The sequence below is a fragment of the Nelumbo nucifera genome, chromosome 1 (assembly GCF_055504915.1).
Source record: "Nelumbo nucifera cultivar China Antique chromosome 1, China Antique-T2T, whole genome shotgun sequence".
Lineage (NCBI taxonomy): Eukaryota > Viridiplantae > Streptophyta > Magnoliopsida > Proteales > Nelumbonaceae > Nelumbo > Nelumbo nucifera.
Genome location: NC_142649.1, coordinates 93954748 through 93969562, shown reverse-complemented (window position 1 = coordinate 93969562; position 14815 = coordinate 93954748). Strand labels below are relative to the sequence as shown.

The 14815-nt window shown below is 37.4% G+C and overlaps 1 protein-coding gene across 1 annotated transcript in view; it reads right to left on the bottom strand.

Moving 5' to 3' along the window:
• The window catches only part of LOC104605517 (uncharacterized), a 32030-nt gene extending 25087 nt beyond the window's left edge, over positions 1-6943 (bottom strand). Inside the window, exon 1 of the mRNA XM_010270318.3 lies at positions 6304-6943. Within this exon, the coding sequence (XP_010268620.1) occupies positions 6304-6483 (180 nt within the window). The 5' untranslated portion in view covers positions 6484-6943. The remainder of the gene's footprint in view (positions 1-6303) is intronic.
• Positions 6944-14815: the final 7872 nt, after the last annotated feature.

Genomic DNA, 14815 nt, shown 5'->3' with positions numbered 1-14815 from the left:
TACCTTTCCTTTTCAGCATTATCATGAAAACCAGCTGGAAGATCCATATACACCTCTTCTTGCAGATCCCCATTTAGGAAAGCATTCTTTACATCCAGTTGAAACAAGGGCCAAGAGTATGAGGCAGCAAGAGAAAGGAGTATCCGAACAGAGGTCATCTTTGCAACTGGCGCAAATGTCTCTAGATAATCAATGCCATAGGTTTGTGTGTACCCTTTTGCAACAAGTCTTGCCTTGTACCTCTCTATACTTCCATCTGCCTTATACTTTATTGTGTAAACCCATTTGCATCCAACTGTCTCCTTGCCTTTTGGTAGGTCCACAATCTCCCATGTCTGATTCTTAATCAAAGCCTCCATCTCTTCCTGCATAGTTGTCTTCCATTTAGGTTTGGAGAGAGCCTCACTAATACCCTTGGGTATAGACACTGAATCAAGAGAAGAGAGAAAAGCACGGTAGGAAGGAGAAAGTCCACTGTAGGATAGGTACTGTGAGATACAATGAGCAGTGCACTTTCTCTTCCCTTTTCTAAGAGCAATAGGGAGATCAAGGTTATCTGTAACAGTGTCAGTAGGATCAATGGGAACTGAAATAGTAGTGGGATCAAGATGACCTGAATCCGTATCAGCCAAATCTGGAGTCTCCAAGGGATCGACAAGAAGTGGTGTGAGTTCTGTTGTAGTGGAATCAACCGCCTTATGGAGTCTCTACCGTGAGTAATGCTGTGAAATGGAACGCAAAGGAGGTGGCAAGGTGGGTGACATCAGGTGGTGGTCAAGCATAGGAGTAGACACAGGGACTGGGACTGAGAGAGGGATAGACTGCTGACTTACTTCCCCAAAACACTACCCCTGAGAAAGATCCTTTAAGAAGAAGTACATAGATTCAAAAAAGGTAACATCCATAGTAACATACCAGTTCCCAGAGACTGGATCATAGCAGCGGTACCCTTTCTGATTCTCTGCATATCCAAGGAAAACACATTTCTTTGCCTTGGGATCAAGTTTCGAACGGTAAGGGCCAAGAATATGCGCAAAGCAGACACATCCAAACACCCTTAGAGGAATATGAAACATCTCCCCCTGAGGAAAAAGAAGGCTGAATGGAGTGTTGAATCCGAGTACACGAGAAGGCACCCTGTTAATCAGATATACTGCCGTGAGAACTGCATCACCCCAAAAACGAACTGGAACTGTGGTTGTGATCATCATGCTTCTTGCCGTCTCAACGATGTGTCTATTCTTCCTCTCTGCAACACCATTCTGCTATGGACTATAGGAGCAACTGCTCTGATGGACAACACCATACTCCAACAGATATGAGGCAAGATGTCTCTCAAAATATTCCTTAGCATTGTCAGATCTGAACATCTTTATTCTCGTCCCAAACTGTGTTAGTACCATCTGGTGGAATTGCCTCACTAAGGATGGTACTTCATCGCGTGATTTCATCAAGTAAATCCAAAAATATCGAGAGAAACCATCCACAAACAGGAGAAAATAGCGATAGCCACCCATGGAGGGAACATGATAAGGGCCCCACACATCCGAATGAATAACATCAAAGGGAGAAGAACATCTTTTATTACTAGGTTTAAAAGAGTGTCTACAATGCTTTCCAAATTCACAACCCTCACACTTCAAACTTGACAGACTCATAGACTCAAACAGTTTTGGAAACAAACAACTCAAAGAAGAAAATGATAAATGACCCAGACGGTTGTGCCAAAGCATAATCTGACCCACAGATTTTGTCTCACTGTCTCTGCAAACATGATTTTGTCTCAGTGTCTACAATGCTTTCCATTCACTTCACGACCACTCCCAATCGTCCTCTTTGAATCTAGATCCTGCAAAATACAGCATCCAGGAGAAAAAATTACTGAGCAGTTCAGATTCTTAGTCAAACTACTAACAGATAACAAATTAGTGCTCAATCTAGGAACATGGAGGATAGAGGGTAAACAAATAGAATCATTAATCTTGACAGATCCCTTCCCAGCAATAGGAACATGGGATCCATCAGCTGTGGAGACCCTATCTCTGCCAGAACAGAGCTAATAAGAGGAGAAAATAGTGGAACAATGGATCATATGCTCTGAGGCTCCAGAGTCTATAATCCAAGGAGATCTCTCCTTACCTAAAGCAGAAACATAGTTTGTAGTGACATGTGAACTACCTGTGTGGACAAAGGAGGTAGAGTGAGCTCCACCTATGCTACCTGTACCTTGTTGTCCGCTTACGGTTGAACTGGAACTAGCTGTATCCCTCTGATTCAGAAGTAACCCAAACCTCTCAAGCTCGGCCCTTACTGCAGCAGCTGCAATGGACTCCAAATCAGCTGTAGTAGGGGGGCCGGAGTATCACCAGTAACTGCCATGTGCGCATTTCCTTTCTTATTCTTCAATCTGGTCTGCACAAGATGTGGGTCAGGCTTCCAACAAGTATCTTTTGTATGCTTATGCTTCTTACAGTAGTCACAGACCAAGTCCCTTTTGTCTTCCTTTTTGTTTTCATTACCATTCTGTTTAGATTTCACAGCACTTACCATAGCAGACTGATCAGAACTGAGATTTTTCATCATTACATCCCTCTTGCACTCCTCTCCTGACACAAAAGCATATGCTTGGGAGAGAGTGACACTGTCCCTAGAAAGAAGATGCTGTCGTGCAATGTCATACTCAGGGTTAAGGCCAGCAAGGAATTCAAACACCTTATACTTCTCTAAATGTCTTTGATAGGTAACTGCATCCTTGGTGGTTTCCCAAGCAAAGGTCTCTAGATGGTCGATCTCCTGCCACAAGGTCTTAAGGACTGAAAAATAGGTTGCAACAGATCTATCTCCCTGCCTTGTGGCAATAATTTGATTTCTCAGTTGATAAGCCCTAGCAACATTCTCCCTTTGTGAATAGGTTTCTGCAACCCCATCCCATATCTCCTTAGCAGTGTTTGCCCATAAAAAATTTTTACTTATATGTGACAACATAGAATTAGACAACCATGTCATTACCATATAATTTTCTTGCACCCACCGGGAGTTGCCAGTTTCGGATTTCACCTCTTCACCAGTAATATACCCAAATTTTCCACGAGCCCCAATGGCCATCTTTGTAGATTGGGACCATTCCAAGTAGTTTGTACCATCCAACCTAACTGTAGTAATGGTCCCAACTCCAAAGGGGTCTCCAGCACCTCCTCCCACTGGTCTCATTTCATTCCCGGGCTTATATTCAACTCTATGTCCCTCCATGTTTCTCAAAAGAGGTACAAAAAACAACCAAAAAATGCAACAAGAACAAACAGAATACCTTCTGGAACCAACAACACTCCTTTGGTGTCCTAGACTTTCTTTCCACAAAAGATTCCTTTTTTGTGGGATGGGAGAAGAGAGAGAAAAAGTAACCGCCCTCTCTAGAAGCCTCCAAACCACATGGGAACTTGAATCGCCCCTTACAAAAAACCCAAAGGAACCCTAAAAAATTAGGGCACCACTACCTAGGTCAAAATTGAAGAGTCCAACAAAATCAGGACTCTTCCCCTTTCTCCAATTTTTCCTAATTCTGATGAGAAACCCTAGACCAGCTACAGGGCATATAGATCCATCAAGAAAATCCAAAAACTGAGTTTACCTGAGAGCTTCGATCAGCCTCTTAAATCTCCATGCAGTCGGTCGATCTAGGACTGCAGGAGTGAATCTCTTCAAGAACCTTCAACCTGCTCTGATACCAAGTAGAAAGCCTTATGTGCTGATTCGGCCAAGCTTCTTGTGAAAGGAAGAGGAGAAAGTTGGGGGTTTCAGCAATAGACAGAGGAAAGGGAAGAAAAGGAGAAGGTCAACTAGGATAGTGATTCATAACCCTAGCCGCCAGCCCCTCATTCTATTTATAATTAACTTAAATATGAGATATTACAAAGATGCCCTTAGTAGGGCGGCAACTCAAACTAAGTACTTACAATTCTTTTAAAAATAAAAACTAATGAGCCCAAGGCCCAACAACTTCTTAATTTAAAAGAAAACAAACTAAACATAAATCGGCCCACTCAACACTGTTATTTGCAAGTTGTTAAAGGACCACACCCCAGAATATCTGTTCACTATTGGCTCCTTGTTCTGATAAGTGATAACCTATCTGCTAGATAATTAGAAGTCCTTGGTGTCCATTTATAACATGTTCCAATTTCCTCCTTTGGTTGTTTTATCCTCTCACAATTCCTCCATAAATTCACAATGCTGTATCCGGTTTCCTTAACCATCCCACAATTGCTTTATAGTCCTCTTCTCCTCCAAACTGTGCCAGTGCATTGACTTAGCTAATCTTAGCCATGTATAGACCTTAGTTCTTCTCTAGTGGAGTTTCCTTGGCCCATTGGCATTGAATATAGTCATCATATCACCTCCTTCATTTCTGAAAGCTCCCCCTATTCCAGATAGACATGGATTCCCAATGCTATAGCCATCAAAGTTGAGCTTGATTGATCCCCTTTGTGGTGGTGACCCAACAAATGGTAGGAATGGATCTAGATGCTGATGATTTAGCCACCTGCCAATGCATTGATTTGGCTAATCTTAGATCATTTTATATAGCCATTAGTTCTTCTCCAATGGAGTTTCCTTGACCCATTGGCATTGAGTATAGTCATTGTATAACTTCCTTCATTTCTGAAATCTCCCCCTATTCCAGATAGACCTGAATTCCCAATGCTACAGCCATCAAAGTTGAGCTTGATTCAGCCCCTTTGTGGTGATGAGCAACAAGGGATAGGAATGTATCTAGATGCTCATGACTTAGTGACCTGCCAATGCATTGATTTAGCTAATAGACCAAGTAATATAACAATTAATTCTGCTCTAATGGAGTTTCCTTGACCCATTGGCATTGAGTATAGTCATTATATCACCTCCTTCATTAGGATAACCGTGCCAGAACCGGAGTTGCCATGTTATAGACTTACAGTTACATCAGAGAACTGCCATCCTGTAGCAGATTTTTGGGTTTTTCTCAGCAAATGCATCTTGTTGGATCTTTTTGTTTACAATAAACTCTTTGTATTTCATTTCATTCTTTTTTTCCTTTTGTTCACTTTTAGTAAAATTTTCTCATCCTTGGTCAATCTTGAGATGGAAAGCATGAGAATGGGGGGTTCAAGTCTGAGGGTGGCCACTTTGTCCATAAAAATGCCAAAGGTTAGGACCATAGGACCATACCCAGTCTATCGCTCCCAAGAGCCAGATAGCTGGGGCCAACATGGAGCTAATGGCCTTTTTTTCTCATCCAGTCATCCTTGATCAAAAAAATGTGCACATTCTCAGGGTGAGGCTGAGGAGGGGGAACGATTACAAACTTAAGATACATCATCCACTTCTACACAAAACCAGGAGTTAGATATACTTTCATATGAGGAATATTTAGTACAGAAACCTCAGAAGATCATAACGGATTTGACTGACCATAAATCAACTTCATACAAGATCTTCTGGTCATCTCCTGAAGGAAAATTATCAACTACCAACTCCAACTCAGTAATTAATACCTTGCTCTAAGGAAGTACAGTGTGAAAATAAGGATTTCAAAAACTCATGTTAATAGGGTAACCAGAAAGGATATACTTCTTACTCAAAAGATTTTTTAGTAGACATCGGCAGTCTGTATAAGTCAAAATATGGGCCTTTGTTGCAAGACAAGAAAAGCAGATGTGAGGATCCTGGATGCAAAGACTTGTAGCTTGTGGTGCTTTTGGATAAACGAAGAAAGTAATCTCTAATAAAACTCAAGCGCAGATCCAAAAGAAAAGTACCAGACAGCATACTGGAAATTGTCTCTGCCTCATCTAAATTGAAGATCTATATAGAAATTAAAGAACCGCTTGCAATCCGGAGATTTTTGAACTTCAATTGCCAAGCCATTAGAGAACTCAATCCCTGTACTTCTTCTTTCGGATACTGTTCTGTACACCTTCCCCAGTACCTTAGAGTAGGCCTCTTAACAATTCTAGCACAAAGTCAAGAACCAAGATTGCAGACTACAATGGATCATCAGTTTTATGCTTATCGCAGTGCTTAAGACGCAGTCACCTGGTTCTCAATTCATTACAATACAAATAGAATGAAGAGAAAAAAAAAAAAAAAAAAGCTAAATTTGGCCGCGTTAACTCACCAAAACGTGGAATAACGCAGAACTATTATTATACGAACTCCAATTATATAGAATTATAAATAGAAGGGTAGATGGAAAAAGCGAACAAATTATTATCAGCAAGAAGAGATACTTGAACCCTGTTAATAGATGTGTGAGAGAGAAGGCACCTGGAGAGAAGAAGGGTCGCCGTGGCGGAGAGGGTCAACGGAGAGAACGACCTTGGCAACGGGGTGAGAGTCGGAGGCGTGAACCTGCCAGGACTTAGAGACGACGAGAGGACACTTCATCAGCCACACCGATCTCTCTGCTTTTCCCGTCTCAAAGGTGTTGCTATTCTCTTCCTCCATGATAAATTTGACTTCAACGTCGCTACCTCTCTCTCTCTCGTCTGTGCTACTTTCGAGTTCGTAAGTCTTCAGAGAGACATTGGAAACGTCAGTTTTGAGATGGTGTAGAGATTGAAGTCATTGTTCAACTGGAACTCCACAGTTCGGACAACCAGCCAGGTGTTCCACTGACTGCAACTGGAACGAGGAGAAACTTCAGATCCCTACAGGAGCCTCTTGATGAAATGATTATGACCGTCGGATTAATGGATGACTTCTGACATTACTTAAGCGATCAAGAGATTCAAGACGAATCTTCGCTTACCAAAAGGAAACCTATAGGTTTGATGGTCAATGCTATTTTGCCTGTCCAAAAACAAAAATAAGAACAAAAAAGGTCAATGTCTGGTTCGGTTTCTTCCTGCGCGCCCCACAATGTCCCACAGTACATCCCGATCTTGAATCGGGAACATCTGTGGATAATGTTTCATTATTTTCCGTATTATTATTGGGATATGTTACTAATGCAAGGTCGGGATGTAATGTGGGGCACCTCTTAGTGGGGCGCAGATATTAACTCGCCGGATCCGTTGATGACAGGATTGTCGAGAATGTCAATGTGGTGGGCGGACTGAACCTGTTAGTCTGTTACCGTGGGTGGATGATTAAAAACCCGTTTGGGAGGAGACCCGGATCTCCTTCCAACAGATAAAACTGATCCAACACGATCTCTGACCGCACATTTCCAGTCTCATGGAGAGATGTACACACTAATTGGAGGGCAATTGAGTGAGCCCCTTCAGAAAACCCACATGAGATAGCTTTTCCAACGAAAAAACTGATGCAACAATGTTACAACATGATCTCTGACCGCACATCTCATATATGATGGGTCCCGGTCTCATGGTGAGATATACAGACCTGTTGGAAGGCAATTGAGGAGTCCATATCTTCTGCCAACACCATTTCTACCAACCTCCTAAGATCAAATGGGGACACGTGTCCCTTACATGCTTTATGCTCTCTCATGTGTGAATTAATGGGACGGACGTATACTCTATCCCGTTGAGTTCAAATCTGCACCCCACTCGATTTTGCCCTTACAAATGCCCCACACGCTCAATGTGCGTCACTTGTCCCTTCACACGGTTTCGCTAATAGCGTGTGCGGGGCTAACGGGACATCCTTTAGCCCTTCCATTACCCTCCAAAAGTCTCAAACCATTTCATTCGAAAGACTAGGGTATCTCAAAGTTCCCTTCTCCCTCATCAGAGTTCCCTTCTCCTTCTCCTTCTCCGGCACCGGCGACCTACAACAACAACCGATGGTACTCTCCAGCTCACCTTTTCACACATTTTTTTTTATTTTTTTCTTTTTTTTCTGATATTTTTGTTTCCCAGAAATCAAAGAAACTGGCAACAGAGTTCTCTTCTCCTTCTCCAATTATCCACAGGTTATACCTCATTCATTGGCAATTTTCTAAGTGATATCAATCCTTCAGACCATGTTGCCAAGTGGAAATTCAAGGTCATTTGGGGTTAATTTGGTTCATTCCATGAAAGAAGCAAGAACTATTTCGATCTCCCAAGGATGGACACAGGACTAGACTTGAACATCATACCCAAAAGAAAGTATTTAGGCCTCAAGGAAATCCTAATTCTGTGTCCATTTCCTCCAAAGGATGCTTGCACCCATGGAATGACCAACCAAAAGTAAACTCTTTGGGATCCTTCTCAAGAGCCCCATGGAGAAAGAAAGAGAGAGAGAGAAAGAGACCTGAAAGTCATTGTTGACCAGCATTCCAACGGTGCAAAAAACATTGGAGAAGATGGAAGTTACAATCTAAATCTCCATTACCAGAGAGTAGGTTATGCCCTACTTCAATTTCTTGTACATGAGCTCAATCAGAGGAGGCGTCAATCCATTAATCAGAGCTTGCATGGAGGGCAATAACTATTGCACCCATGGTCGACAAAACAACTGAGTTTATGGAGTAAAACATGAACCTTTGCCCAACCAAAAGGAATGCAAACACTGTTGTAAAGATCAACTGAGTCGAACCTATCAAACCACCGGTTGAGACAAGTAAACAGGACAAACCAAAGCCATATAAGTAGTTGGCGAAGCCATTGACGAGGTCGAGAATTGTGCAGGCAACAAATAGATAGGTATTCATGAAGAAGAGCTTGGCATCTTTATTACTTTTAACTCTACCGTCGGTTTCTTTGATTTCTAGAAAATGAAAATATCAGAAAAAAATGTGTGAAAAGGTGAGCTGGAGAATACTGTCGGTTGTCGTTGTAGGTCGCCGGTGCCGAAGAAGGAGAAGGGAACTTTGAGATATCCTAGTCTTTCGAATGAAATGGTAGTCTTTCAAATGAAATGGTTTGAGACTTTTGGGGGTAACGGAAGGGGCTAATGGACGTCCCGTTAGCTCGCACGCGCTACTAGCAGAATTGTGTGAAAGGACAGGTGGCACACATTGAGTGTGTGGGGCATTTGTGGAGCGTGTGGGACATTTCTTCCATTCCATTTTAATCTTCCGCCTAAACGCCAAAAACCTTACCACTTGGACCTCTTCTCTTATCACTGCGGCGATGATCATTTTCACCGGCGACGATGGCAGTGATTCTAGCAACCGACAGCGACCCACTCTGGTTTACATTTTTTATTACCCCTGCACGGTCTCTAGCAACACAACGGTTCCTTTCAAAATCTCTTAAGCTCCCATTTCGGCCAAGGAATACAAAGCAATGATTGCATTTGCAACAAAAACAAATCTACAATGACAACAAAAATATACTTATCTGTTAGCTCATTCAAAAGCAAATACGAGAGATGGAGAGAGCATTGGGGCAATGGGGATGGCGGGGGCACCTAAAAGCATCAAAAGCATGCCAATTAGGTGAATTGGAGCCATGAGAATTAGTGACCATATAAACCGTAGAGGCAAAATGGAATACAAGTATCACCGTGCTGAACTGTTGGAGCTTTTGTTTGGTCGTGGTGGAATGGAAAGGAGGAGCCAGGATTCGAGGTGGGGTTTTGCCATTTTCGTAGTGATTGTAGAGATCGCGTTGTTGCTGTTGTGGTCGTTGTAGACAGGTAGAATAGGACCCAAAGAAGGATAAGTCATGAGAATTGGAGAGATAACCCAGAAAAAAAAGGTTATTTTTCTTCCCCTCTCTCAGTCTCCTATTTCCTCTCCCTGTACTATTTCTCTTTTCCATCCTTTTCTTTAATTCTCAAGAAAATGATTTTTTGGGGCAGGTTTTGATTAGAGTCACGTGGATGGCAAGGTTGCACATGAGAGACAGAGAGATGAAAAAGGAGATAGAGAAAAAAATGAAACTCATAAAAAATGTGAAGTAGAGAGGATCATCGTCGGCTGCTAGAGTCGTTGTCGCCATCGCCGATGAAAATGATCACCACCGGCGGTGCAATGATAACTAGAGAGGTCCAAGCAGTAGGATGAACTAAACATCCTGCTATTCTTGAAATATTTTATGAAAATAAAATTTGACCAATCAAGCTCAGATATAAGCAAAAACTACTGATTGTAGCGAACATAACTATTGATTGTCGCTAGTTGCAAGACTGATTGTTGTTGGTGGGTTTTGGAATCCTCTGTACTAGGAAGAGATGAGAAAATAGAGAGGAATGAAAGGAATTAAAAAAAAGGGAAGTAGAGAGAATCACCATCAGGTTGCTAAAGTTGTCATTATTGTTGCCATCGCCGGTGAGAATGGTCACCGCAACGGAGTGCTGAGAGGAAGACGACGTTTTAGGCAGGAGATTAAAGGGGATAGTCTATTTGAGGAGCTAATGGGATTCACCAAACGTCTGTCCCATTAACTCACACATGCAAGGATAGAAAACAAGTGTAAAACACATGTCTTCATCTAGAGCTCTTGGTAGGTGGTTGATTTTACAACTCATGTTTCAGCTTTCTGAATTTTTATCAAACACAACTTCATGGGATTCACACCAGTCCCCCACAAGGGGGTGCCCACAACGTCCCACAACACATCCCAACTATGTATTGGGAAATCTATCGATGATGTCTCATCATTTCTTGTACTTATCATCAAGAGATGTTCCCAATATATGGCTGAGATGTGTTATGGGACATTGTGGGGTGCCCCCATGTGGTGTGAACTCAACTTCATGGCATTCCAAGTTTCTCAACTCATGGAGTGCCATAAGCCTTAAGCCATTGGATGAAAGTCCTCCCAAAAGGTGAATGGATGATTAAGGTGGTGTTTGATCAATTCGAAATCTAGAAAGTTAAAAATATATTAAAAGTGTCTAAAATCTGAAAAGAGGCATAGATGCCTTTTTACTTTTTAGATGATCTAAACAGATAAAGTTGTTTGTGTTGGATCAATTTACAACATCTAAATTTATTTTATTTTACTATTTTACCCCTAGAACAGGCTATTTTGTAATTGTGAATTCTATTTCATATAAAATAACTTATCAAATTCAAAATAATATTGAAATTACACAAAAATTTAATAAAAATAATTAATCACTAATAAAAAATATTAAAATGATTAAAATTTAATAAAATTAATAATTATTTAATTATTAATAATATTTAAATAAAATGAATAAAATAAATAATAATTGATAATAATTACTAAAAATAATTAATAATTATAAATAACACAATAAAAATTAATAAAATAATTAATCACTATAAAAACATTAAATGATTAAAATTTAATAAAAACTAAAATAATCAACACAAATTAATAATTAATAATTATTTATTTATTTATTAATAATATTAAAATAACACAAATAAATACTAATTACTAAAATTAATTAATAATTATGAATAACACAATAAACATTAATAAAAATAATTAATGTTTAATAAAAATATTAAGATAATTAAAAATTAAGAATTAGTAAAAATAATTTATAATTAATAATAAGTGTTGTTGTTATAATTATTATTATTATTACTCAACCGTCGTCGCTACAAGTTGCAACGGTGGTGGCAGGAAGACAGGAGAGAGAGAGAGAGAGGGGAGGTTGAATGGATTCACGAAAGAGTGAAAATACGAGCGACATTCTTCCTTCCCGTCTCTGAGAGCGAAAACACGAATGACTAGGTTTTTTGGGTTGGGGTTAAACAGGGGTAGCACATGTCATTAAAAGATTGGAAGGGTAATTTTGACAATGCACCGGCTTTGAAACGCGTCTAAGCACATTAAGAGCAGACCCACACACTATAATCTTCAAATCTGAAAACAAAACTCAGACCAGTCTTAAGATGAGACACCAAACGGGTTTGAGGTCTGAAAAGCAACATTTTCAGATCTCAGACGTTTGAAAAGTGCAATCAAATGTCACCTAAAGCCAAGGCTGCATTTGGTTGCTTGCAAAACAAAGGAAAATAAATGTTTCTTTCAAAAAATTAAGTTATAGTAACAAATCATATATTTCTTTTTTAACCAAAATATTGATATGTATGAATTACACAATGAAGTAATAAGATAAATTGAACAAGTAACAAAATGATACATCACACCTGACATCTAAGAACTTAGGTTAGGTTGTATCAAGCTTGAGTTGGGCCCATCCAAGTTGTAGATTTTTAGCCCTAAAAATATGAGTGTCTATTGAACTATGCCCCATTAGAGAGATGTAATATCAAAATAAACTAATAGGGTGAAGGAATAGTACTCTAGGTATTTATTTGGCTAATGGCCTCTACTTGTACCCCATTTTAGGTTCAATTGAATAATAATATAAACAATAATTTTCAAAAAAAAAATCATTTGCAACCAAATAGAACTTAGATTTGCCCCATAAATCACAACCAATTATAATTGTGAATACGTAACAAATTTGCAAAATGTTGGTTTGAAATTCCTACCATAGTTTCTCTAAGCCCAATGCAATCTACTTTGTGTTTTAAGTAGGGACCAAGCCAATTCAAACAATCACTCTATTCAAATCCATACTCAATTTTATATCTATATTTATATAACTATTAAAAGTAGTAATGAAGTGTACATTCTAAAATTTATTTTGACTAAAATGTTCATATTATTGAATTTAGTCTTTCTTTACTATAAAGGCAAAACAACGTAATTTTAACTACTACTTAAATTAAAGATGTGTTTGCCAAATCATTTTAAGAGGATATTTCAAAAACTTAAAACATCCAAAGATTGATGAGTTTTTATATATAGATCTATAAAGGCCAAAGACTGTTTGGTTACTTTTTTTCAAAGATCTTTTAAAAACCTAAATTGAAAGAACATATTGAAAGAATACTCGTACGTTCACTTACATACAAATAAAATGTCATGTGTAGGTCTCATTAATACATTAAAATATACAAATATTATTGTGGATCACACGTACATATTTACTTACATAAAAAATTAATGAACTTTACTCATACATTTCCCTTTGCAACATATCAAATGTAGTATCTATTACAAATTAACATGTGATTATTGCCTATTCACCCTATTCACACATTCATGTATACAAAAAAACCAATGTAGGTCTTATATATTTTCAGACATTACAGGACAAAAACCCATATTGACACAATGATCACCTTTAATAATTAGATGTTAGGCACTAATATTATAAAATGAATTAATTCAATATATTATATAATATACAATTAATTCATCAAATAAAAATTAATTTTATCAATACATACAATTAATTTAACATAAATACTTGTTTCTAATGAATAATTTTAAAACAAACAACACAATACATGTTACCAAATAAAAATACAACACATTTGAGGATAAAAAAATAGTAATTATGTTATCCATTTTTTCGAAATTTTCCTTAACCGAAGATGAATAACTCTCAAAACTTGTAATTATCTAATATATATATCATAATTTCACCTTCTACTAATTCCATCTATTTACATGTTTGATATTCAACATTAAATAATGTTTGAGAATCATTGCAGAATATTCCCCCTCACCTTCAATTGGTATTTTCAGCACCAGAAAACCATTTTAATATTTATTGTATATGTAAGAGCTTAATAAAATTATGCAACACACAATATCCAAAAAACATTCTTATTTGCTTATGCATTTGATATGATGAAACAATTTCAAAATTGAAAATTTTATTTTCCATATGTCAAAGCAATGCTTATGACATTTCTTAATTAATAATAATATATATAATTAAATTATTGTTCAACAATTTTAGGACAATTGTTTGCTTCTTGCTATAAAATATTTTAAGTGATATCTCTCAAAGTAATAAGGGACAAAAACTTATGCATGTTTGCATATCTTAAATCAACCATATAATATTTTTCTATATTAAGAATATCTTCGAGTCATGAGTAATTTCTCTCATCCAATCATGATAAATGTGAAAAACATGCCAAATGAGCATGTACATGCACATAACATTTTTAATTATCAATTTCTTTATTAGAATGAAATTTATTTAACAGGTGGAACATAAGTGTATCACTTATCATACTAATACAATTCTACAATGAACATATGCAATTTACTTGAAAATAAATTATTATTAAATGAGGAGAGTGTGGGTTGTTACCTCAAACTATGAGTAATAATTAGAGTTATTTATAATTAAAGCATAACAACATTAAGGATTCTTGGTCATACAATATTTTTTTTATATGCACATAAAGCCTTCAATACATAATTCAAGTATTAAAATATTGTTTCTCTTATATGTTAAAATGACTAGTTATATAAGTCTATCTCAACATAATTTAATATAATTATCTTTAATGTCATACATATTTTTTATTAGCAAAAACATATCAATTATCTTTGACTAAACCCCTTTGTCTTAAAAAACTTACCAAATTAATAAATACATGTGGGAGTATCCTAAAAATGAATGCACACCTTTCAAGATTGTTCAAAATGATAGTACACAAATAATTTAATCCAATTAGTATATAATCATAATAAGGTGTATTGGGGACAATATCATTTTATTCTTATATTAATATACATAATAACTTTTTGTTAAGATGTTCTACTTCTTCCTTTTCCTGTACAACTACTACATAAGTATGTAACAATTGTTCTTAACTTATAATATCATCCATTTTTATTTGAATACATGGCAATATTTATCAATCAATAAAAAATAATATCATGCACAATATGACAAAATTCATTCATCGAATTGTTTTTAAAGCAACAAAATCCATTCACCAAATTGTATCTAAAATAACAATTAATAAGAAGCAAAGTCTTATATGTCTAGGTGAACAAAATAAAAAAAAAGTAAATTAATCTTTCTCATGCTTAAAACTACTTATCAACAACCCCACTAATACATTTTCTCCAAAGTTCAAGTT